Raw genomic sequence first — 25,589 nt, forward strand, 5'->3', positions numbered from 1 at the left:
AGCCCTGATCGGAGATAGCATGTGGAGCCGCAAATTGCCAGATGGGGTTCTGCCAGCCCTAGCAACGGGCCCTTTAGCCCCAATTCTAACAATGCTGCCGTCTGCCGCCTCAATGAATCCGTGCTTGCCTCGTAGGGCTTTTTCACTTTTAACCAACCTCTATATTTAGTGGTCAAAGCAATAGTTTGTGTTTGTTTTATAAAGTGACACCTATGGAAGGTATTCTCTCTTCCCCCTTAGTAGACAAGGACTCCTGTTCATGTGAGGAATTCCCTAAGCCACAAAGCATAGTAGCATGCATTGGAATAGCTGCTACAAAAACTAACATCTTCACGTTTGGCTGAAGGTAATGCTGGAATCAACCAGCCCGGAGAAGGAAAGGAGAATGTCTCTTGATGAGAAAACGCATACTTAACGGGAACAAGAGCAGGACTATGGAGAAGCAGAGTATTATACCCTGGCGAACCCCCTCGTCCCCCCGACATGTGTGCGCCTTGGAGAGGTAGACCCGAGGCGGGTCACAGAGCCTGTGACTTTCGAAGTGCTGCAGAGCCCCAGATTAAGGCTCTGGGGGGCCCGGCATGCTCAACAACGGAGGAACAGTTGTGAAACAGGAAACCAGAGTCAGGTGGTGGCAAGACCACATCCATCATGGTGAGCAGGACGCCCGATGGAACACGCTGAGACCATCAGAGAAGGCAAATGGGAGTGCAAGCAGCTTCCTAACGTTAACCCCCATATGTGGCAGAAGGGAAGCCGAGAACAGGATTGTGGCGAAACCAAGGAACGAGAAAAGCAGTATCGAAGAGGATCGCCCGAGTAAATGCCATGGTCTGCCACGTTCGCCCAACATAGGTAACGGGGAGAATGTTATGTTATTCTGCACTTATATAGCACCTTATACACAATTGGTATGGTCTGAAGGCACCGGTAGGTTGAACGCCCTTGGGAACCGAAGTTCAGATGAGTAGGGAGAGTCAAAAGGTGCGTGTGAGCACCAGGTATGTGTGCAGCTCGTGCAGTATTCGTGTAATAGCTGCTTCTTAGCGGTAGGTGTGGTGGTTCAGAGAACAGGTGAATGTGTTCGTTCTGGCAGGATTTATCCGGAACGGATGTGGCTGCGTTAGGCCTGAGGAGAACGCCTGGCTGGGGGTGTGAAACCGGCAGTGTTTACATAGAATGATGTGGAGTAAGCGGCGGATGTTGGTAGGAGAACAGTTATACCGAATAGTGTCATAGTATCTCTGTGTTCTAATTGAGTGGTGATGTGAAGGAGAGAGTAAGCATGGTGGTGTGATATGATGGGTTATATGCTCTTTCAAACGTTCTCTGCATTCCAAACCGGACTATATACGTCATGCAGTTGTATGTGCTCCAGGCACTCGTTCGCTCCAGGCACTTCGTCTGCTTTATGCCCACACGCGTACTATGCATTCATCTGTTTTGCGCACTCATCCCGCTCCACGTACTCATCCCGCTCCAAGCACTTGTGCGTTCATGCAATCAACAGCAATATCGTGTTCTATATATTCATCTCTAGGCTCCTCTGTTCTATATCTTCATCTGTTCTGTACATTCATTATCTTCATATACTCAAGCGTTCCATACACTCATCTGCTCCATACACTCACTCTGAATGGGAGAAGCAGAAGAATGCAGAGGCAGCCAAATACAAGAAAAGAAACTTGTCCCTGTACTCACAAGTTACTTTATAAACCTGTGTAAAGCTAAAAAATAGAGATTGAATAACCCTGTGCAAACAAACAAATACCCAATAAAGGAGGGAAATACTCTATGAGCACCAAGAGGAAAAGAGGAAAAGGAGAGAAACTATGTCATAAAATCTAGTAATAAAGAAGGACAGGCAAGACTATTAAGTACACAAGATGGTTACAAAGCGAGAACCCAGGAGAGGGGAAATACTAAGTGGGAAGAAATAAAAACCAAGCTGAGAAAGCCTGGATCAATTGATTATGAGGTTGAAAACATGCAGCAAGAAGGTGAGATAGTATCACGAGGAAAGTTGTCACAGATACATCACTAAATAGAGTACAAAACCAAAGACTACAAGAGTTAATCCAAGGTATAAAGAGACTATTACAGAAGATCGTGCTAAAAAAGCAGCCTAAGGAATAGAGAGATCGCTAAAGAAACTGTCAGAATATACTGGCACACCAGGAGAAGCAAGGCAAGCTCCTGGATTTGTTTAACTTAGTTATCTTAGTGGTAGGATCAGGTAGAATTCGATTGGGACCGAGGACTTTTCCTTCTTTGGCACTTCCTGACAACAGCACCTTTAGTTCCTTTACATGGGCAGGGAACTTCTTCTAGAAATAGGCAAAATAGACTTCTTATTATTTGATAAAAGGTGGATTAGAGTGCCCTTAATGAGTCCGACCCACCACAGATGCCCGGTGCTTTTTTATTCCAATTACAAAAGAAAATTGCTATTCATTTGATCCAGATTCCACCTTTGCTCAGATTCCCCTTCCTTTGTCCATCTATTAAAAAATGTATAATACAATATTCCGGCTACATCTGCTTGCATGGAAGAAAAAAAATTCCACGTCTGGGCTGCTCTAGTTATGGGCATCCCGCTAGTCATTAGCAGCTTGGCTAGTTGTTGAGATTCCCTTTCAGGTTTGACAGCCTGGACAATGCCAGCCGCAGGTTTCTTTGTAGGATTCACTAAGGAATGTCAGCAAGGCTACACTTTTCTTACCTGTCAATGGACCAATGAAGGAGGAACATGGTGAGGACAGAATCAATCTCCGATTCCTTGACAGGCACGAATGTGGAGTGGACTAAGGCTGTGCTTTTATTTCTCATGTGATGTTTGCACTTGGACAGGGGGTGCGTTGCGGAGGTGGGTTTGAGTTTCCAAGTATCCGTTATTATCTTTATAACTGGAGTAGTTTGGGTGGGAGGGAGTGTGCTGCTGCTGGATGGGTGAGAAATATTAAGAGAAAGGCTTATCACTGGCATGCTACAGATGACAATGCATTACTTACCGTAAAAGCATTTCTGATGGTTGTATCTGCTTAGATTCACATGCTGTGCATAGGTCCGACATCCAGTGGTCACTGCGGAGTATTGCATTTTGTTTTTCGTAGTCGAAAAGGGGACGTCGACAAGGCGTGTCTGTAACACTATCCCTATAGTGACGTGCGTTGTACCCACAATCCCTCACGCGTCGAGGTCCCTCTGTTTGTATTTTTATGCCCTGAGGGAGCCTTATAGACGTGAGTGAGTACAGAAAAGAGAGATATAAAGGAAGTCTATGTTCCTTCCATCCGAGCGGGGAGGAAGGGTGGGCGCATGTGAATCTAAGCAGATACAACCATCAGAAATGCTTTTACGGTAAGTAATGCATTGTCTTCTGATGTTTGTTAATCTGCTTAGAATCACATGCTGTGCATAGACTAGCGAGCAGTACCCGGAGTTGGCGGTGGGTTATGAGAAGGAACAGTAGAGAAAAGATGTCTTAATACTGCCTGTCCCACCTGGGAGTCAGATTTAGAGTGTGCATCTAGACAGTAGTGTTTTGTAAAGGTGTGCACAGAACTCCAGGTAGCCGCTTTGCAGATGGACTCAAGGGGAACATTTGCAATGAATGCTATGGAAGCCCCAGTGCCTCGAGTGGAATGTGCTCTTGGCTTGAAGGGTAGTTCTCTCTTAGCAAGAGTGTAACAGAGAGTGATGCATTGAACAATCCATCTAGATATAGTGGATTTTGAGACCGCATCTCCTTCTCTTCCTGCTGCCACCGAGACAAAGAACTGATTAGTCTTTCTCAGTGGTCTGGTTCTTTCCATGTAGAACATGACAGCTCTGCGTACATCTAGTGTATGCAGACTTTTTTCTCCCGAGCTGGAAGGGTTTTGAAAGAACGTTGGTAGTTCTATAGTTTGGTTTACATGAAATTTCGAGATGAATTTAGGTGCAAACCTTGGGTGTGTGCGTAGAACCACTTTATTTTTGTGAACTGTTACAAAGGGGTCTAGTACAGAAAGAGCCTGTAGTTCACTTACTCTCCTAATGGAGGTGATAGCTATTAGGAAAGCAGTCTTAAGGGTGATATCTTTAAGAGTTGCCTTGTGCATGGGTTCGAAGGGAGGGCCCATGAGTCTGGAAAGTACCACATTTAAGTCCCATCCGGGAGCTGGGTTAGCTATCGGAGGGTGTATCCTTTTTACCCCCTCCATGAAGGCTTTGATAACTGGTATCTTCCACCACGACACTTTAAGTTGGGAAGTGGTGTATGCAGAAAGTGCCGCTAGGTGGACTTTAATGGAATTGAATACTAAACCTGAATCCAGTAAATGGGTCAAGTATAGAATAATGTCAGTAGGAGAGCAGTCAACTGGGTTGATGCTAGTACCTCTACACCAGATAACGAATCTTTTCCATTTGCTAGAATAGCAGTGTCGAGTATTAGGTTTTCTGGCTTCCCTGAGGATGTCCATACATCTCTGTGGGAGTTGTAAATGTCCAAATTCTATGATCTCAGGAGCCAGGCTGCTAAGTTCATGGTCTGAGGGCATGGATGCAGTGTCCTGCCCTTGTCTTGTGACAGCATGTTGTACGGGCAGGGAAGTTTCACTGGAGGAGATAGGGACATCTCCATCAAGTGAGCGAACCAAGGTTGCCGTGCCCACATTGGGGCCACTAGTATCATGGTAACCTGCTCCTGGTGCATCTTGTGCACCACTTTGTTGAGAAGGGGAGTCGGGGGAAAGGCGTAAACAAATTTCCCTGACCATTGAATCAACAGACCGTTCCCCCTGGACTGGTTCTGGGGGTACCTGGAGGCGTAACTTTGGCATTGTGAGTTCTCCAGGGTTGCGAACAGGTCTATTTCCGGGAATCCCCATTGCGTGAAGATGTCTAAGACGATGTCTTCGTGCAATTGCCATTCGTACTCTTCGGGCAGGGGGAAGTCTCTGCTGAGTTTGTCTGCTAGCAGATTGAGTTCCCCTGGTACATGTTGTGCTAGTAGGAACATGTTGTGTTTGAGAGCCCACTTCCATATATTCTGGGACAGCTTGGACAGTCCTGGAGAGTGAGTGCCCCCTTGCTTGTTGAGGTAGTACATGGCTGTGGTGCTGTCTGTGAGGACCATCACTGTCTTTCCTTGTAAGTGTTCCTGAAAGGCTTTCAGTGCTTTGAACACCGCTAGTAGTTCCAGCAGGTTTATATGCTTGGATGCTAAACTCGGAGTCCACACTCCGTGTGCCGTTTGATGGGATAGGTGAGCCCCCCATCCTGTAAGGGATGCGTCTGTGGTTAGAGTGGCTTCCACTGCGGGTGTGGCAAAAGTTTTCCCTAATAACAGGTTTTCTTTTGTCCACCACCGTAGCGAGAGAACCAAGGCCTGCGAGACCACCACTAGATCGTCCCATTGTCCGCTGGCCTGACACCACTGGCTGTAGAGCCACTCTTGCATTGGGCGCATGCGCAGGCGCGCGTGAGGTACCAAATAAATACATGACGCCATCATCCCTAGCAAGCGCATTGCTTTGCGTACCGTCACCTCTCGGCCTGCTACATAATGGGGAATTTGAAACAGCATGTTTTGGACCCTCTCGTTGGAGGGGAATACGAGGCCGTCCCTTGTTCGAATTAGAGCCCCTAGGAATTGTTTGGTTTGGCTGGGGTCTAAGCTGGACTTCTTTTCGTTGATGGAGAAGCCCAGTTGGGACAAAAGGTCTACGGTCTTTTGGGTATTGGAGAAGCATGTTTCGTAAGAATCCCCTGTTATGAGCCAGTCGTCGAGGTAAGGGTATACCGGGATGGATAATCTGCGCAGGTGGGCCGCTGCCACTGCCAGTACTTTCGTGAATACCCTTGGTGCAGATGCTATCCCGAAGGGTAGTACTCTGAACTGGTAGTGTTTGTCCTCTATTTTGAACCTGAGGTATTTTTTGTGCGATGGCAACATTAAAATATGAAAGTATGCATCTTTCATGTCCAGTGTTGTCATGTAATCCCCTTGTGATAACAGTGGGATTACCTCCTGTAAGGTCACCATACGAAACTTTTGGGGTTTGACAAATATGTTCGCTGGGCGCAGATCTAATACAGGGCGCATGGTTAAGTCCTTTTTGGGTACAAGGAAGTACACTGAATAAATACCTTCTGTTACCTGTGATAGGGGGACGGGCTCTATAGCTTCTTTCTTTAGTAGTTCTTCCACTTCTTGAAGAAGAATGGAGAGGTGTTGCGGTGTCATGCGCCGGTTCCGTGGGGGTTTGTACTTCGGGGAACCGTTGAACTCGATGCAGTATCCGTGGGCTATGGTGGATAATACCCAACGGTCTGACGTGATTCCCTCCCATGCTGAAAGGAACGATGTTAGCCGGCCCCCGACCGGTGATGCATGGGAGGGGACCCGAATTTTCGGGTCATTTGCTGGTATTGGGCGTGGAACCTCTGGGGCTGGAGCCACGACCTCTTCCTTTGCCACGGCGTTGGCCTCTTTGACTAAACTGGGTGTTACCCTGGTTGGTGGGCCAGTTGGAGCCAGAGTAATATTGTTGCTGTTGGTTCTGCTGCTGTCTTTGGCCACGAAAGGAGCGTTTATTACCATAGCCTCGCCTGTTAGGGGGCCTAGAAATTTGATCAAGAGTTTTGATGGTATCAAACTCTTTTTTAGCATGTTCTAGGGCCTCATCTACTGCTTTCCCAAACAGATGCGTCTGTTCAATGGGTTTATTTATGAGGGAGGCTTGGGTTTCGGGCTTAAAACCTGAATTGCGTAGCCAAACGTGGCGCTTGAGAAGTATTCCCTGAACTAGGGAGCGGCCAGCCGTCTCAGCTGCATCTAGGGAGTTTTTAACGATGCCCTGGTTTACCAGTGTGCCCTCTGATATTATAGCTAGCAGGCGAGAACGCAGAGGTTCAGGTGCTTCCTCTGCTTCGCTGCGCAGCTTGTTCCACTGTGCATCTGCGTAGCTAGCTAAAAGAGAGTTGTTATTAGCAATTCTAGTGGAGAAGGCGGCGGAGGTCGTGATTCTCTTCCCCAGTGCGTAGAGTTTTTTGCCTTCTTTGTCTGGAGGTGCTTCACTAGTGGATAGTGGCACCCCTGCTCTTTTTCTTGTGTTGGTAACCACAAGGGAGTCTGGAATAGAGTGTCCTCTGATGTATAAAGGGTCAGAGGATGAAGGGCTGAAGAGCTTTTCTATTCTAGGGTTGACCCCTCTTACTAGAGCTGGGTTAGTAAGGGAAGGAGAAATTCTTCTTTTAATAGAAGCCAGGAGAGGAATAGATTGGCTAACAGGGGCTTTTTCTTTGATGACTTTTTCTACAAAGTCGATGTCTGGAAGAGTTTCCCCTGTATCAATCTCAAAATGCGCTGCTGCCTTGCGCAATAGTGCATTGAGGGAAGGTTGGTCATCTATGGGAGAGGAGTTACCGTGTGAATCCTTGAGAGGAGAAGGGAGAAAGGCATCAGGGTCTGAATGTACTGATGGGGATTGCCAAGGCTGCACTGACGGTGAATGCCAGGGCTGCGAGGTAGCTGTATCCTCTTCAAACCCTGTAGGAGTGGTGTAAGGATCTTCTTCGAAGCCCTCTTCCTCAAGTTCTACCTCTTCTTCTCCACCCAAACACTCCTCATCTTCTTGGAGGTATTGCTCCTCCTCAGTGAGGTCAACCAGCCTAGGAATCTTGACTCTAGGGTCATCCTGTGGCCATTCTCTTTGTCTTTTGTGAGTGGGTGGGTCTTGGTTTCCTAGAAACCTTTCCATTTTCTCCATGCAAGAATGGAGTCTTTCAAGGGTCTCATGGGGTACCCCTGAATAATCTAGAGGGGGAAAATTAGTGTTTTCGCCTTCGAGTTGTTTCGAACGCTCCCACAGCGTCGACGAGAGGGTCCCGTCTCCTTCTGAAAAGCCTTCAGGTAGTTCGGAAGCGTCCTTTGGAGAAGGGGGCAGTTCCTGGCTACTTTTGTGTCTTTTCGACGCGGTATTCGACGTTTGTTTCGTCGTCCGCGTACGTTCGTCTTCGGCGACAATTCTCGCTAGGCTCTCGGCCACGATTTTGTCCGTCGAGGGCTTTGGTGTCGACGTTGTGTGCGTTGCGCGTTGTACCTCGACGGTCGCTCTATGGAGCGTTGCGTCGGATGTTTTTGGGGTAGCGCCCGTGTTAGATGGAAGCCCAATCGCTGGTCGCTGCTGCGTTTGCGGGTGGGGCTTGTGACCTTTACGGTCTGCGGTAGACGCCGGAGTGCCCTGCGTCCCCTTCGGCGCTGATGGATCCTTCGTTCTCGACGAAGAAGAGCCGTGGGTAGTGTGTTTAGCCTTATGGGGTTTGTGTGCGTCCTTGTCGCCGGGGTGTTCATCCCCATAAGCAGGGCGTGAGCCGAGCCCGTCGGGGCCGGGGACGGACGACGAGGAGCGTGAGCGCTCCTTCTGGGGGTTCATGACTTCCGTAACGGACGTCGAGTTATCGCACTCCTCGTCACTTTCAGTAACAGCGGCAGCGGGTGAGGAAACTGACTTCGACATCGCGTAGTCTGCCCACCTCTTAACCCTACGTTCTTTAAGAGTCCTGGGTTTTAAGAGCTTGCAGGCTGCGCAGCTGTTCTCTATGTGATCAAGGGGTAAGCAACGATTACAGAGCTTGTGCTTATCTTTCCAAGTATATTTGCCCCTGCAGCGTGGGCAAAACTTAAATGGTGTCCTCTCCATAGCTGAGGCAATAATAGCTGGCGATAACAACCCCAAGGGAAAGAAAAGGGAGAAAGAAAGACATTCTCAAAGAGAAGAGACAAAGTTCTAACCCCCACTCTCCCTACTGTAAGTTGGCCGTCGAGGCCAGGCCACGTGTTCGGCAGCGCCGAAGGATCTCCTCCGCTCTTCCTCTCCGTCGAAAATAGTTCGGCGGAGAAACAGCTTCACAGCTAACGTCGAGGGGGAGGGATCGTTACCAGTATATTAAGTTATGACAAAAGGACCGAGGTCCGTGGTAAGTATAGCAATGTCTCTCTAGGAGCTCCGCGAAAGGCGACCAGAAACTGGGCGGAAAAAAACAATCTGAGGGACCTCGACGCGTGAGGGATTGTGGGTACAACGCACGTCACTATAGGGATAGTGTTACAGACACGCCTTGTCGACGTCCCCTTTTCGACTACGAAAAACAAAATGCAATACTCCGCAGTGACCACTGGATGTCGGACCTATGCACAGCATGTGATTCTAAGCAGATTAACAAACATCAGAAATAGTTTATGCTGGATAGATGGGAGCAGCATATATGGTACTAGGCATGCTTAGGCGGGGGGAAGAGTATTCAGTAAGGTGCACAATCTATTGTTTGGTTACTGGGTTAAAATGTGGATCGCAGCCCAACAAGGACTCAGAGGAAAGGACGTCATGCAGACCCATTGCGTTGATAAATATTGACGCCAAGATCTCTACATCCTGGCAAATAGGCTGGAGCCCTTCCTCCCAAAGGGGTGGGGGGGGGGATTTATAAAAGGTCGTCAGACAGCGGATAACATTAGGAAGGTGGCCCACTTAGTGGAAAAGGCCCAGCGGATGGACACTCCCGCTGTCCTGTTAGCATTAGACGCAGAGAAGGCGTTCGACCGTGTGGAGTGGTCCTTCCTATTCAGGGTTATGCAGAAGATGGGCATGTGGGAGGGTGGGGGAGTTCTTGAAAATGGTGCAGGCCAATTATCAAACACCATCCGCGAGGATAGCAGTGAACGGGGCCATGTCAAGGCCCTTTAACTGAATAGGGGCACAAAACAGGGCTGCCCTCTGTCCCCAATGTTATACGCAATCTGGAACCACTCCTACAAGCAATAAGGAAAACGGGAGTGATACAGGGCATTCCTTTTGGGGTGACCACTCAGAAAGTGGCAGCATTTGCAGATATGTTGCTCACCCTGACAATGCCGTTGAAATATATTCAAGCTAGTAGAGGCCTGTTAGGAGTTTGCAAAGGTCTCCGGCTTAAAGATCAACGTGGGCAAATCGTAACTCTTGCATCTGACCTTGAAAGCAGAGATGCGTGACTCAGTGAGGACAGCCACCCCATTTGTATGGAGCCCAGGGGGGATTAGATATCTGGGGATAAAAATCACAGCAACTCTCGAGGCCTGGTACGCTGCCAACTACCCCCCCCCACTGCTAAAGGACATTAATCGGTGGAGAAACCTCTGGGTCTCGTGGATGGGTCGGGTGGCGGCAGTTAAAATGGTCACACTCCCCCGCATGTTATATCTTTTTCAAGCAATCCCCCAGGCGATACCAGCAGGCTTCTTCAGGGAACGAAGAGGGAGAACCAACAAGTTTTTGTGGGAAGGGAAAAAAGTGAAAATTGGTAGGCAATTAATGATGGCGCCTAGACAGGAGGGAGGGCTGGCCCTGCCAAACTTTCAACAGTAATTTGAGGCTACGCAGCTGTGGGTAATTAGAGAATGGCTCCAAGAGGGGGAATCTGGGAAAAATAAACAATGGGTGAAAATGGACACAGCAGTCGTACATCACAACTTGGCAGAAGTCCTGTGGCTTCCGAATCACCTTAGACCCAAGCATCTTTAGAGATTATTACATCGAAATTAGTGGCGGATAAACTGGTAAGATCCAAAAAATCACGACCTTCCCCTCCCCCTTCACACCCATATTTAATAATGGGGACTTTACACCTGGGCTAGAACAAGGGGCATTCAAGCAATAGCAGGAAGGGGGCTGCAAAATACTTGGGGATATGTTCCGGGATGGGGCGGTTCTCTCATTCTTGGACTGTAAGAGGGAATTCAAAGTGAGGGAAGGGGAAAGGCTGAGGTACGCGCACATACAGCACTGGGTCTTGTACCCCAGAAACTAACAGGCAGCGACCAGGAATATGACCGTTTGAAAAGTTTCTCCTGTCCAAAGACGGGCCAAAGGGGTTAATATCAAACCTCTACAGAATCCTAGATAGCACATTACCCAGACAACACAGGCCATATATCTAGAAATGGGAACAGATCTTGGAGAGGGAGATGGGAAGAGAGGAGTGGGAGAGGCTATGGAGGAGGATACCCAAACTAGCAAGAGCATCCCAACTACAAGAGGGGTAGTATAAAATACCGTTTGGCTGGCACTACACGCCAGCTCGCCTCCACAAGATATATCCAATGACTTTGGGAACCTGTTGGAGGGGGTGTGGGATGGAAGGCACGGCAGAGCACATCTGGTGGCGATGTCCAAAAATAGAACCTTTCTGGCAAGAGGTGCAAAAGGCGCAAGAACAGGCCTAAAGGCCGGGAGGCAACAGACCACCGGAGCAAATCATGAAAAAGCAAGCAGGATCCTCACGCTCGCAGCTATGACAGTAATAGAGCAAAGTTGGAATAGTACAGAGGTGCCCAAGGTACAAGACGGGTTACAGAAAATTTGGGAGATTGTGGCTCGTATGCCACGCAGGATAAGATTCAAACCTTTGCGAGTGAATGGGGAGAAACTCTGACCTTCCTCAGAGACGACTTCCGGGTGGGGTGGTGTCCACAGCGCCTAAGACTATTGGACTAACAGTGAACTTCGGCGCTCAATCCATGAAACTAATGGACCGATGACTGGGTGGAATCTGCCTCTGGGGGTGGGAGGGAGGGATGGGATGTTGGGGGGGGGGGGGGGGGGGGGAGGGGGAAATGAGTTTATATGTTGTAAAACCAATAACAAGATTAATAAAAAAAATGTGGGTCGCACCATACAGATATACCCATGAAGGAGTGTTTACTCGCCTCTGTTTGCTCGAGAAAATTTGCTGGAGGCCCATTTGTACGCAATTTAATTTATTTATAACACATTTCCACGCAAAACAAATGCAGAGGGGAGAGGCCCTGTGCCCTCCCCTCCCACATCCTCCTCCCCATAAATACCTAAACCCAACCCCCTGCCCCTCCATTTGTACTTGCGAGGAAATGTGTTAAAAAAGGAGTCCAAATGGGTCTGCGAGCAAATGGGCTAGATTAGTTTACTTTAGGGCATTTTGGACACTAGGTAGAGGATGGGGGGCAGCAATTTCCAGTCACCTGTTATTAGGTTTGCACTCTGGGGCAGTAGCTGGAGCTGGCGGTTCGGTGGGTTTTGGCTTGAAATAGTTGACAAGTCCCCCGAAGACGCTCTTGATGTTGTTGATGTGCCTCTGGCTGATCTTCAAATCCTGCTCCATAGAATCCACCATCCGTTCCGTGCGCTTCAAGGACTCTCCCTGGCGGACAAGCTCCTGTGGAACAAAGAAAGAGGTGAGGCGGGTTCAGCAGCCCAGAAAAAGAACAAAGAAGGATGGCAATGCGAATACTTCATTCCAAATAAGATGAAGGATGAAGAGATAGGCAAACCAGAGTAGCCAAAACCTAAAACAGACGATCTGGGATGATTACTCAAACAGCCGATTGGTCTCTGAAGATTGATTTTCAGAATCAACCCTAGGGGATGGTTCGGAGGGGTCATCTTATTATAGTGAACAGGGGAAAGACAAGTAATGTTTAGCCAAACTATCAAGTTAGGAGACTGTGCATAAGGCCTACATTCTGGAAGATGGGAAGATGTGGGGATTAGGCCCAACAAACACTGCAATGGAAATAATGGTTATGTACCATAAATAACTGCTGTAAGGAGCTCATAGTGGCAACAGTAAAGAGACAAGTGATCCTAGTTCAAGGGTGCTTATTAAACTATATGCGGGTTGGAAAAACGCCTAATCTAAACCTAAATCTAAGATGGGACCAAGCTACAACCATAAAAAAATAATAAGGCAGCCCTAGTGGCGTCTTGTCCAATAAAAGGACCTATACTAAGAAAAACCTATTGTCAATCGTTACACAAAATACAAACAAAGATTGATAGGATTCACAGGAAAGAAGTGTTCACAAATAAGTCAGAATGCAGTAGTCGGGGTCTCCCTGCCCCACGTTTTGAGCACAGGACAAGATGGGCCTCCGGAGCACAGCACAGGCTCAAGCTTTCCCAGCACAAGCCTACATTTCTGCTCTTGGGAATCAGGACCTTTGGTGGTTAAGTCTCTTGCCTCGGAATACCTGAGTTGTTCCAAAAATAATAAAACAAAAGTTCCTTTCTGCCTGCACGTTGTGTGATGCCTTTTCACCCCTGGATCCCCCTCTTCTGTGCTCAGACACTTCCCGAATGTTAGCCTCCCTCCGTCGGGTTCACTACGGCTTTCCAAATCAACTTTATTTATGGCAGTCACCAATCTTAATGTCTTTTTAAACAGCTCACTGGGGACATCCCTCCGTCGGGTTCACTTTTGTCAACCTTTCTCAATCACACAATTCCTTTTACTTTCTTAGGATGCAGGATTCACTTCATCTGCCTGCCAAAGACTTTCGAATGTACAGAGGCTTTTACTAGACCTCTGTATGACCACTTTGAACCCTTTCTTGCGCCTCTCCCAAGGCCTTCTTGTAACGGTAGTTTCAACAATAGGGTAATTGCCCAGAGGTTCCTGAGTGAGCGCCCACGTGGTGACCGACTCTTCAGTAGCTGGTTTTCCCCTCTCGTATTAACAGTTCTTTGTACTTTCTTTAACTAGTCGCTTGCTACTTTTGTTCAACACAGTTCTGTTTCTTATCGGCTCTCCCCTCGACTCAACAGTTGTGATGAACTGCTTGGCTTTAGCGGTCTCTAGAGTCATGGTCGGTACCACAGTGGAAAGCATCTGTCCCCGGCTTGGTTATCAGCAGAGGACGTCCCAGTGTACCGTTGACATCTGCTGCAACACACGTCTGCTATTGTTCACAGTCTTATGATTCCTTCCACGGAGGTTGCGCGGGCATGTATTGGAAAGGGCAAGGTCGAGTCTCTCCAAGTCACCCTTTCGGCTGCCTTTATCCTCCTCTTGAACTTCTGTGCTGGGTTAGATCTCTCGTCGTGTGGTCTGCCTTGCTCATATTGTGCGAGAGTGAGAGAGTGAGAGAGTGAGAGAGTGAGAGAGTGAGAGAGACAGGTCAATTGCCCTAGTTTGCCTGACCCTTGTGTTGGGACAGGTCAGGTAAATGGCTCAGTGTTTTTCCGTAGTCAAAAGTGTTGTGTTGGAAAAAGGGGGTTGGGGGGTGCAGTAGAGTGTTTGAGTATCCTACGTGGTAGGATGGGGAAAAGGTGTTATAAGAAGGGGTTACCGCATCTCACCGGTCAGTGTCCCACTTCCACTCCCCGAGAACCCCCCCCCCCCCAGGGGATCCTCCCTCACTTGTCAACCCCCAGAAACTGCATTCAATAGCGATGGCCGTGTACTGGCCATTTGGATGACAGATCCCTGGGGACTAGTCAGGGAGACACCTTCAGGTTTCTCACACTGCACACATACATTTACCATGGGGTGGTCTTGCTCTAGAACACCAGCACTTTACTCTTAAGACAGTCAAGAATGTTTCAAGTGGGAGACACAAGTAAACTATATGCTGTAAAGGAAGTATTTTAGAACTAGTTAGAAAGCAAGGCAAGTATTGGGGGAAACAGTAGAAACACTACTAAACTGCCTTATATAATAAGGCCCCCACAACACTGCAATAGTTCTTGCCTGCTAAAGAGAATGGGGCCTAGTGCCTTAAAGGTCAAATGCCATAGAGTTTTTAGAAGTAGTAAAAAATGTTGGAAACATCAACAGAAGAGTGAAAGAGTGCCAAAGATGCAAGAACAAAAGTAAGCACATTTCTTTAGGGGTCATCTACCAATCCCAACCCTCTAGGAAAACATTTCCCCATACAACCTTATGGTGGGCAGTGTGTTGAAACACATATGCAAGATCACCCCCTGCACCCCTTACTCAGATTACTTCAGAAACCACCTCTGGGGTGTCTGAAACCGCTGGGCCTACTTAAAGTTTTGGTTCCTTTGTAGTGGAATCCAGGGGTCACCTGTCCAGTGTCATGTTCTAGTGTTGGGATTGGGTACAGCTGTTCTATGGCTGCACCCTCTGGTAATATGGTTCCTGTAACTTGACAGCTGAACTACTCTGGCATGTCGAAATACGACCACCACCATTTTTACTATGTCAAGAGAGCCCTATGACATGATGAAGGCTGGCAGCAGTGAAGTTCATCAGGATCAGTTGGCGAAAGGCAACGCTTGTGGCGCAGACAAAGAAGCGGTGTGCTGCAAGGCCCCTCTTGTTCTGGAGCACAGCAACTCCAAGAGGATGGTTCTTGGCTCACAAGCTTAAAGTCTATGGAGGCCAAAGTCCGACCTTGGGACTTCGACTGGTGCTGCGAGGGGCCCAGGAGGAAGTTCATTAGTCCATAGGGTAATCCCAGGACATTTCCAAAGGCTTTAGGATCCTCAACAAGGGATCAGAACTGGTTGTTCCTATTCTTCCAGACGTTGAAGCACCAATGGGGACCTTCGTGGTATCAGCACAAAGGAGCAAGGCTTTACCAGAACTTTGCAGATGCAATGCTGGTTGGCTGCAACAGTCGTCATTGGGTATTCAGTGGGCTGCACCTCTTCAAAGGGGCTCTTGGCTCAATTGACATCTCCAGACTGGCTGCAGGAGGAGTCCTTTAATTCTAAGTTTGAACTGGGCATCACCCAATGGTAAGGCTCTTCATTGAAACTGGCAAGGGCTGTTCAATCATGGACAGTCTCTTGCCTTTACATCTGCCTAGCTGATGCGGACTAGGACCAGACAGTCGCAGCCTCAACATCCGGCGGGTTATACACACTATGACTTTGCCCAGGAAAGGGCATTCCTTATATGACATTTGCTGAACCAAGAGGGTAGGGAGAAATGGTTAGGAAAGATGGCCATTTGGCTCCCTTCATGGACCCCCAATCGTTTTGCTGTATTTTGTAATCTGCTCTGACTTTTTGAAGGGAAGTACAGCTTCCCTTGCCTTTTGCTCATTTGTTATGGGGAAACTGATCATTCTTCAGACCATCAAAACTATGTTTTCCTTTTATCTTTTAAATTTGTATAACCGTTTAAACATTGCACACTGCATCTTACAAAGCAGTGCAATGGGGATATTTCGGTATCACCCTGGCATTTTCCACTTGGGATTTTTGGTTACTCTATATGTGATTAAGGACAAGCTGGTGGAAGCAGATATATGTTTTAAATGTTCACATTATTTATAGTGTGCACATTCTCGTTTACTGAGTATAGATTGCTGCTAAGCGTGCCTAGTGCCCTCTAATGGCGGTGCCACAAGGTGTTCACTGGTTCTTAGGCCATTTTGTAGTTTGGCCTTCTTCCTGCCTTGCGGGTCAGGGAATCCCATATAGTGTCATGTATTTGCCCGGGAAGGAGGCTGCTTTCACATGCTAGTGCCGCTTGTGTGGCCCAGGCCTTGGGTGGGGCGGTCTGGTCCCATTCCACAGCTTTGGAGTATGGGTGACACCAAGAGTTGTCCCTTATTCGACAGCTACTGGCTGTTTGAATGGTGCAGCTCCTCTGATTAATTTAATTACTGCTGATATCAAGTAATTTGAATGCATTTTAAGAACCTATGGTGAATGTGTATATGTTTATTATTGAGTATTGTGTGATTTAATCACCTGCTTTTTTAGTGCGTCTAAAGGCCTACAATAAATATTTGTATTCTATACATTCCGGTCTAAACTGAATTATTATTGTTTGCTTCACTGGGGTGGGTCCATTGTGGACCCCTAACCTCCACTCACGATCTACTGATAATAGCCTTGACTGCTCTCTACGTTGACCTTTGTTTGGGTTTTGGCTAACCCCTTGGAGTTCCCCATTCATTATAACTAGGGTGGCCTCCTAAAATCCGTCCATCAGGCCAGATTCTATTAAGCCATCTTATAAGAAGGCCAAAAGGACAGGGTGAAAAACGCACAGCACGGCCATTTTGAGCATATGGCACTCGAAATGGCATCATGAAATAAAATGCACAGGTTCAAATGAGAGAAAAAGAACACGCTAGAAAAATAACTGCTGCTGCCGCCACCAACCAGTTTTGGACATCTTGAAATTACAAAAATGTTACAAAAAAACAACAACAAAAAAAAAATACAAAAAAGGATACAAAGTACCCTTGCCACAACTTACTGTAGATGTGCAGCTTAAAAACAACAAGGATTTCTTAATGGGGACAGGGTCCCCCCTGCATGGATAGCCATAGGGACTGATCAGTGTCGCTAAAATAGATGAGCTAAACAAGTAAAGCAAAAACCCTTCACTTCCCTTCAACAAGTCGGGTCAGAAAACAAAAAGCAAAACGTTGGGGAGTGAGGGAGTCCACAGAGGTCTATGGCGAGAAAGCAGCAGCAGCAAAAAAACAGAATTAGAATAATAATCCGTAACAGTTTCTTATCACAAAAGAAAACACAAGTGTTGTTCTGATAATGCCAAAAGTACCCAAAATATTTTTCCTGTTGAGATGCCCTCAGCTTATATACACGAATCTCAAGCAAACATGTACTTCTCATGTTGCTTCACGCCCAGCATTACTTCTCTGGTCAGGCATCTTCTGGTTTGTTGTCTGCATGAAACTGGTGTAGGGAAGGGTAGGTCAATAGGACCCCCCTCCCACTGCATGTCCCACCCTGGTGAAGACCCATGACTCGTCGGCAGCCCACCGGCCCCCAGGCGGCTGCAGACAGACACGTGGGGCTGCACCACCACGTTATGTGGCAGAGCACAGACGCCATCTTGTATTAAGCCATCCCCATCTTGCTAGAAATGTGCAGATCTAACCCAAGGCAGAGCAACCCGGTACACTGAACGCTGCAGAGTGACCCCCACTTGACCGCGCACAGAGGCCCACACTCCCTCCCCCCCCCCCCCCAACCTCCCACTGCATGGCAGATCCGCTGAGGACTCGTTCGCACGAGTCACCAGACGCGAGCAAACAAAATAAAACACTGTAGCTGTTAACATTCCGCAGCACATCATTGCCCCAGCCATGAACGGGAACATTAGGATGTAACTGAGACCGGCCCAAACCCTGCAGGCCCCGACCCTGCACCAACCCCCCCCACCCCCAACTATAGATGGCGTGGCGCCTCACACCCGTACCCACCCCAAAAACCCTTGCAACATGTAACCATTTATGTAATGTGCGCCTTGTTGACTAACGTTCGCTGCTAATATAAAGGAGAATGGGTAAAGAGGAAAATATGCAACCAATGTTGTATATAATGAAGAAATGTACAAAGACTGGACAGCTGATAACAGTGAACAACAACACGTGTTGCTCTCTTTATACACACACCTGCCTGATACTGCCTCATGTTCGTATGTCAACTGTAGATGTGAAATACTATGTAAAAAAGTATGATCCCCACCTAGTATTCCATTTTAATGCAAATACATATGAGCGCTTTTAGAAACCCAATGTGTTGTTAGTCGCCCCTCACCCATACGACAGTAAACCGCCTTGTGCAAGATGCCACGCACAGAGCTGCAAGGCCATTTCCCCTCCTCCTGCCCAGGCCCTCTTGAGATAGCCGGTGTTCAAACAGCACAGCTTTTCCTTCCCTCCCGATCCTGCTGGACCCATTTCAAGCATCTGCCCGCCTCACCCGTGTCAGAAACTGCCACAGCCCGACTCCATGACTTACGCGCTATCTGGTCCTAAATCCCACTGCCTTTCAGGCATCCGTCACATGCTCCCCACATGCCAGTAGTACCTCCATCGACCCAGAGTTAATGACCCTAGAAAGGGGGGGCGCCCACACATGTACCAACAGATCGTAATACCATCCCTCACCGAAATTGCTAAGGCTGGTTAGTCAAGCACCCCCGCCCATGCCCCTGACTATGCCCATAAGACCGGATTGTTTGAACCCAAGGTATCCTCCAAACTGATGTATTGAGACACTCCATATCGCATATCAATGTTCCTGGCCATATACTGATCTAAGGTCAACGCTTACAAGAGTTGCAAATCAATAAATCATGAAGTGTGATGAATGGGTGGGAATGTGTGGCCAAAAGGGCAAATGTTAGTTTAGTTATCAATCGTAGTTACAAGGCATGTCCAGCCCGGTGCTCCACCCCGATGAGCCCAGCTGACCTCCCACCCCACGTGGCGCAGCACCAACGTCCACCAATCCTGGAGAAGCAACTGTATACATTGTATAACGCTTAGCCATCACCACCCAATCCCTAAGAGTCTGTGGCCCCTATAGCTTACCTCATGCATGACGTGTATTTGTAATACAACTGACTGTCTTTGTTATTGTCAGACAGAGCGCTCGGGGTTTGCAGAGTCCTTTGCATGCCCTATATTGAAATATATAAAGCTCTTTTTGATCTCACCCGCACTTGGTCCTGGCCTCATTCCCCTTCTTGGGTGTGTCCATTATTGCCTCTCACTAACGGGGGTGCGTTTCTGGGGACACTTACATTCACTGGATATTGCAGTACTTGAACTACCTAACATGAACTGCAAACACCCGCTGCAGAGTGTGGTGGATCAGAAGAAGGATGCAGAAACTTCCTGGACCTGGTACCCAATATTTTTATTAACGTAAACTAAGGCTCAACTATCCGTCTCTATGGGTGGCCCCTTCCTTTGTTGTAACTAAGGTGCTTGTCCGTCAGTCGTGAATGTCCAAAGGAAAACTAGCCTGCTGTCCAAAACTACCCTAACTGACCCTACCACTATATAAACTAACTTATAGGTAGAGAATTACTCCCTTCTCCTAAGGGTACTTCTAGTACCAGTCTGCAGGATTCTTCCCCAATAGGAACTCAATCTCTGGTGATGCCTTGCATCAGTCTTGGCAGTTCAAGTGCGATTTGTATTTTTCCCTTATCTTCACAACTTCCTTTTGGGTTTCTCTTGTCAGAACAGCTTTCTCTCTTGGTCTATTGTGGTTTGGTGGTCTCTGGTCTATTGTCCTCTGTTTAGCTTCACTTGTCTCATTTCTCTAAACTCCGATTCACCATAAGATCTACTTTGGATGTTCTCTTCTTGTAGTATGGATGTTTCCTTCTTGTAGTATAACTCTCCCCATTTCCCCAGCTGTTATCTCCAATTGGCTTCTCTATTTTATTCTCTTGTTATTGTTTGCTCTTATATTTTCATACTTCAAAAGAATGTCCTCAAAGGGCAACTTTAGCCCATGACTTCTACTGAGACGAGTTATTGGTTTAGCATACAGATTGTGTCTTAACAGCCAGTTATATTAGTTTTCCCAGTTACCTTCTATTATGCGGGGAAACGCTTCTGTGAACCTTGTTCCTTTAGGACATCTTCTCTGGTCTCAGACTATGGTTACACACTCTGATTCAGTGTCCCGTTTCTCCTTTAGCTTTCTCTTCTCTTTGCGGTACTTTTGTCTGTTGACAAGGCATTGGATACTCTGTCTTTGATGCGGGACATTAGAGGAACCGACCGCCCATTGCAGCAGCTCCCAAGTTGGATAACCGGTGAAATGGTCTGCTCCTCAGCTAAGACTAGTAGAGTTTATGTATTTTAATTCTTGGTAGAACGCCAAATCGCCCGCAGGCCTCACGGTGCACATAAAACAAAAGAGTCGGAAGAGTTCGCTTTACAGTTGGTTCTAAGGGGGGAGTGTTAGGCAGAATCCTGTGCAGTGCCCTTAGGGACCACTACACACAATTAAGACTACAGGTGGCAATACAAGTTTACCTTCGGTACAAGCCTGTACTACTAAGTTATAGTGGTAGCAGTAGCAGAGCAGCCAGGCTTATCTCAAGAGTATATGAGCAGTAGCAGAGATTATACAAAGGGACCACAATTACTTTGAGTCAAGCAAACACAGACTCAAGGTTTCAGGTAAAAAAATGAGTACATTTATTGTTACACCCTCAGTTATAAACACAACACCTCTATTAAACTTTAAACAAAACTACACGTTAAATATACTACAACTAACCAATTCACTTTGTACAGTATGTCTCAAGGTAAGTACCCTGTTTTTGAAAGAACCCGTGTTATGAACAAAACACGATACCGCGGATACAGTTGCGATCACTTTTTGACAGTTCGGTCTACTTAATAAACGCGTATCCGTGACATGAAATCCTACCAGGGCAAAAATCACACTTATCACCTGAAATACCGAGAGGGAGTTGGAGGCAAAAATCACAGGCAATATTTAGGTTAGGCAGGCAGTATCGAGAAACACTCAGAAACAGGAGTTCAAAAGTCAAAGGGCGGAGCCAGGTTTAGGTGACACCGGAGACCTGTGCCGAAGATCACACTGTTACAGTTCACGATTCAGCGTATTTCAAAAGTACTTGGATATTGTCAAATGTTCAGAAGCAAAAGTTATAAGAAGGAGGGAAGCCAAGGACGAGTCTTGAAGATGAAGAATAGGGATTCACCCAGTTTCCTCAAGTAGGACACAGTACCTTATTCCAACGATGCAGCTGGTGCCCTGGCAGTTGTTCCTGTTGGTTTCCTGCAGACCCACGATTCCTGGAGCTTCGTTGTGAAGGAGGACGTCTGAAGGGGGTCTGCACCACGCAGGGATGAAGCCGGCAGCAGAGACAATGAAAAGGTGTGCTCCTTAAAAAGTAGGAGAGGCGCAGCAGGTGGTTATCCGGACCACTATAGCAGTGTGCAGCGATTTCGACCACGGCGGAGATCTCCGGCTGAAGATGATGAGCTGGTTATCCCCACCAGGCTCAAGGGAAGAAGACTCCGGACTGGATCTCCTCTTAGTCGTTGAAGGGAAGATAGCTCAGGACTGCAGCAGGGCTTCACCGGGGCGGAGTAGTTGCAGCAGCCGTCATTCTCTCAGCTTCTCTTCGGTTCCTTGTAGTTCCAGAGGCGACTGACTTCTAGCCGAAGAGACCGGCCTTTGATGCGCAAAACCCCCATTCACACAGCCTGGCTGTCAATCACGCAGCAGGGGGGGGTGTCCAGCTGGGACAACCACCTCAGCCAATCATGGCAAAGTGCGACTTGGGTTTCCTAGGATACCCTGTGCAGGGGGTGACTACACCCCCTTCACCACATTCAGTCTACCTAGACACCCAGGCGCCAAGAGGAGGGCTTCTCTGCAGAAGCCCGCCAAAAGACAGTGAACAAAGAAGGCGAACCTAGTTTGCCGTGCAAAGTAAAACACAAGAAGGACTTTAACAAAAAGAAATGGCGAATAAACCCAACCGGAGCCAAAAGAAAGATGATTTGGTCAAGCGGGTTTATGTTCGAGACTAATATAATAGCCAAGAACAGTACCACGTTTATCTAATATAATTGCGGTAGAAAAGTTAGGGTAGATACCACTGCCACCAGCCAAGTCTAGATATTAAAAGAGCAAAACAATGCTCAGGGAGGTACAGACAGTAAAGGGGTACAGATTAGCCCTTTCCAGTACTCCATGTAAGATGGGGTGTACTTGGTCTGTGGTAAAAATGACTATGTAAAGTAAATGGCAACTTTACCTTTCTCTGGGGGACAGTAGTCAGCCCCAATGAAATGGAGTCAGAGGGAAGTCTTAGAGACAACCCTGGGTTACTACACTAAAGGTGCTGTGTAACCCTTACAAGAACAGGGACACCTGGAGTGGTGTGCTCCAGTGCCCAAGATCACACAATGAGTAAAACACATAGGCCAAAACACATGTAAGAGTGGAAAAAGGATGTACACTCTTACCAGGTGGAAAAAAATAAACTCCAGCAAAGCTGCTGGGGGACACACTAGGTGAGGGAAATTGGCCCTAGAAGGAGAATTCTCCCTAACGGGGAGTGGTCCAAACCCATCAATAAGGTGGAGTGGTGGCTGCTATTCTGTGTATTGAGGATGGTGGAGCGGCAGCTGCTGCTACGTTCCAGAGAATAAGTTTGGGCTTTGCAGCTGCTACTCCCCGACTTTGTTGAGACTATGTAAATGCAGGAGAAATCTGGAGAGCGGGATAATGGTGGTGAGGAGGGGCTTTTCAGGGCATAGTTAGCGAGGACCAAGATTAGCTGGGGGTAACTGGGTTCGGATTCATGCAATTACCTCCAGGAGAGATAAGTGCCCCTGCTACTTGATCCAACCATCCTGCCCCTACCACACGACAAATGAATCAGGAATTTTCATTTTTACTGTCTCCAAGTAATAGCAGTAACTTTGCAAATCAAGCAATCTTAAGAAAAATTTGCTGAAAATATAAACAGAATTGCAATTTTAAAATCAGAGCGCTCCGATTATGTTGATGCGCTGCTTTAACAAAATACACATAAAAGGGAGATCTGAAGGGACAGCTGGTGATCATAGTGCTGAAATAAATACATGAAAATCAAGTGGAACCCTGGAAGGGGTGGGGGGGTTTGAGTCTTTTATAGAAAACTTGAGGGGGGAGGGGTGGGAAGACCGCAGATAAAGCCAACGCTGTAGTCAAGCATGCGTGCCATCGGAGCCGAGAAGGCGATGCAGAAAGGGGGGGCAGGGGGGCTCAGGACAAAAGACATGGGACAAAGGAATGTTTTAAAATGCAAAAACCGAAGGCATCGTTTATAACAGCCCGCACCGAGTTGCTCAGCTGTGCTTAGTAGCTCATGGCTAACTTAAGACGTAAAGCCCAAGTGAAAGCTGAAAACGAGCGCAGGTATTATCTAGACCTAGGGGATAAGCGAGACTTGGCGACCTTGAGAAACGAGCAGGCGCCAATGCAATCCTTTGGCTGGCTGGAAGTTCAGCTTTCAAAGGATTCGGCGAGCGCTAAATAACCGGCGGAACGGAGGGAGCTTGCCGTGGCGGGTTTATCACACGCCTAATCCCCGTCAGCAAAGCTAAACTAACAATACTCGGGACTATTGTGTGTGTGTGTGTGTGTGTGTGTGTGGCACGTGATAAGGCGCTCGCGCTTTCCGGCCTGGGGCCAGGAACCCAGCCGTGCAGACTTCCGGCCGAGGGGAGGGAGGAAGGAGCAGCAAGCCAGCACAGATCTACTGATGGGGGCATGGGGCGAGTGAAGAGGCAACGCTACAGGACAGGCCGAGGATCTCGCCTTCTGCTGCATGGACCGAGGCTCGGAAGTGTGAAGACAACACTTCCCCCCCATATGAACAATCACATCTTAACTCTGGAAACCGGAAGGGGACGAGTTTGGGAGTCTTGCCAGCAACCTAAAGTCAGGAAAAGATAGTTCGTGCTGAATATGCTGCACAGTAGGATTGTGGGTCTTCTAGCGGGCCATTAATTGCATTAAGCAGAGGACAGTCTGCCTTGCATACAGGCATTTGGCAATTGGGATTTTGTGCAGGCACGAGATAGGCATTTGCCAGGCAATGCCGTAGTGGTATTGAGTGACCATTGATGATAGCAGGTGCAAAATTCGCCCTAGCTGTACTAGAATGCAATAGTTTGGGTGGAAAATAGCTCAAACTAAAAATGGAAGTGCAGACCACCCCTCGCCAGCTATAAAACAGAACGGGGCCATCAGACTGTAGTCTATAAAACTTGAAACGGGACCCGAGAGGGCCTCTTTAGAAAACATGAAATGGCATTTGGGGCCCTCATTAAATAAAGTGCGGTAAAGGCTCCCATTTCCCGTTTTAGATCATTTTCTCTTCAGTAAACCTGTAACTGGGCTTCAAAACAAGTTGGGTGCCTTCAATCACAGACTAGGTGGACTTCATATAAGGAATACAGACGTCACACCTAACTTGGGGAAAATGCATAATGGCAGCAGGCTGCAGCATGAAACAGTGTCTTTTTGATTATGTGCATATAGCTAAAAAAGCTTCTTGAACCAATAAAACAGAAAAACGAATTACATAAAATGACAGTATCTTCGTAAATATATTTTAATTGCACAGATATACAAATTAAATGTAATCAGGTTCGAAAAATTCCAATTGGACTGCTTCCACCAGGACTTTACTAGTTAATAGCAGAATAGAGCGAGTCAGTTTCCCCCCCTCCAGTACCCGAGCTCTCAACTATGCCTCTCCGGCAAGGCTTTGAAGGCATACAATATACGGGGAACCATATTCTTAATTTTTATTTTTTTTATTACTTGTATTTAATCATAAAGAAAACAGATTTTTACAAGAGCGTTTTTCAGTCCAACTGAAGGGAGTCCACTCCTAATTTTGCTTGATAAGTAATGAGTGATGCATGCCTGGCAATTTGATTCATTGTAGGTGTAGTCATGCGCCAACCTCTGGAATCGCCTTTATTCTTTCCAAGGCCAAGTTTAGAAGTTTTGCGGCAGCCGTGTGCCATTGGGTCTTTTCGCCCGTTATTAGGCGTTTCCACCAAGTATCTTCATTCCCTGCAAAGGAGGTTGCCGTCAGGGTGGAGAAATATGCGATCCTCGCCTGATGGAGGGCAGGACAACACATCAGCAGATGTTTTATTGATTCAATAACCTCGGGATTAGAACATAATCTACAGTTTGTTTTCTCCGAGTCTGCTCTAATCGCTAAAATTTCTCCAGCCGGCAAGACGTTTAGACGGGCTTTTAGAAAAGTTCTCATCAGTAATTTATCGGGATATTTCTTGCAATACGCCATCGGTTCTTTTAATTTGTTGGTGTTCATGGGAAGGTGTTCAAGAAGTTTGCAAGAGGATACTGACTCAATGGTATTAATCCAGTCCCCACATTCCATTTTTGTTTTTATCCTGGTTGGGTTGTCTTTCAGTTCTGCTTCTGTACATACAATTTGATGTAGTTTTTGTTCCTCAGCCCACTTATTCATAGTTT

General features: G+C 47.3%; 1 protein-coding gene across 4 annotated transcripts in view; it reads right to left on the reverse strand.

Annotated features, from left to right (window-relative positions):
- Positions 1 to 25,589, reverse strand: part of SNAP29 (synaptosome associated protein 29) — a 119,571-nt gene that overhangs the window by 45,994 nt on the left and 47,988 nt on the right. For all 4 annotated transcript variants that reach the window (XM_069619952.1, XM_069619953.1, XM_069619954.1 and 1 more), the window contains one exon: positions 12,026 to 12,219. In XM_069619952.1, the coding sequence (XP_069476053.1) occupies positions 12,026 to 12,219 (194 nt within the window). The remainder of the gene's footprint in view (positions 1 to 12,025; positions 12,220 to 25,589) is intronic.

Source organism: Ambystoma mexicanum, chromosome 10 (genome assembly GCF_040938575.1).
Source record: "Ambystoma mexicanum isolate Mex_15411 chromosome 10, UKY_AmexF1_1, whole genome shotgun sequence".
In the NCBI taxonomy this organism is placed as follows: Eukaryota; Metazoa; Chordata; class Amphibia; order Caudata; family Ambystomatidae; genus Ambystoma; species Ambystoma mexicanum.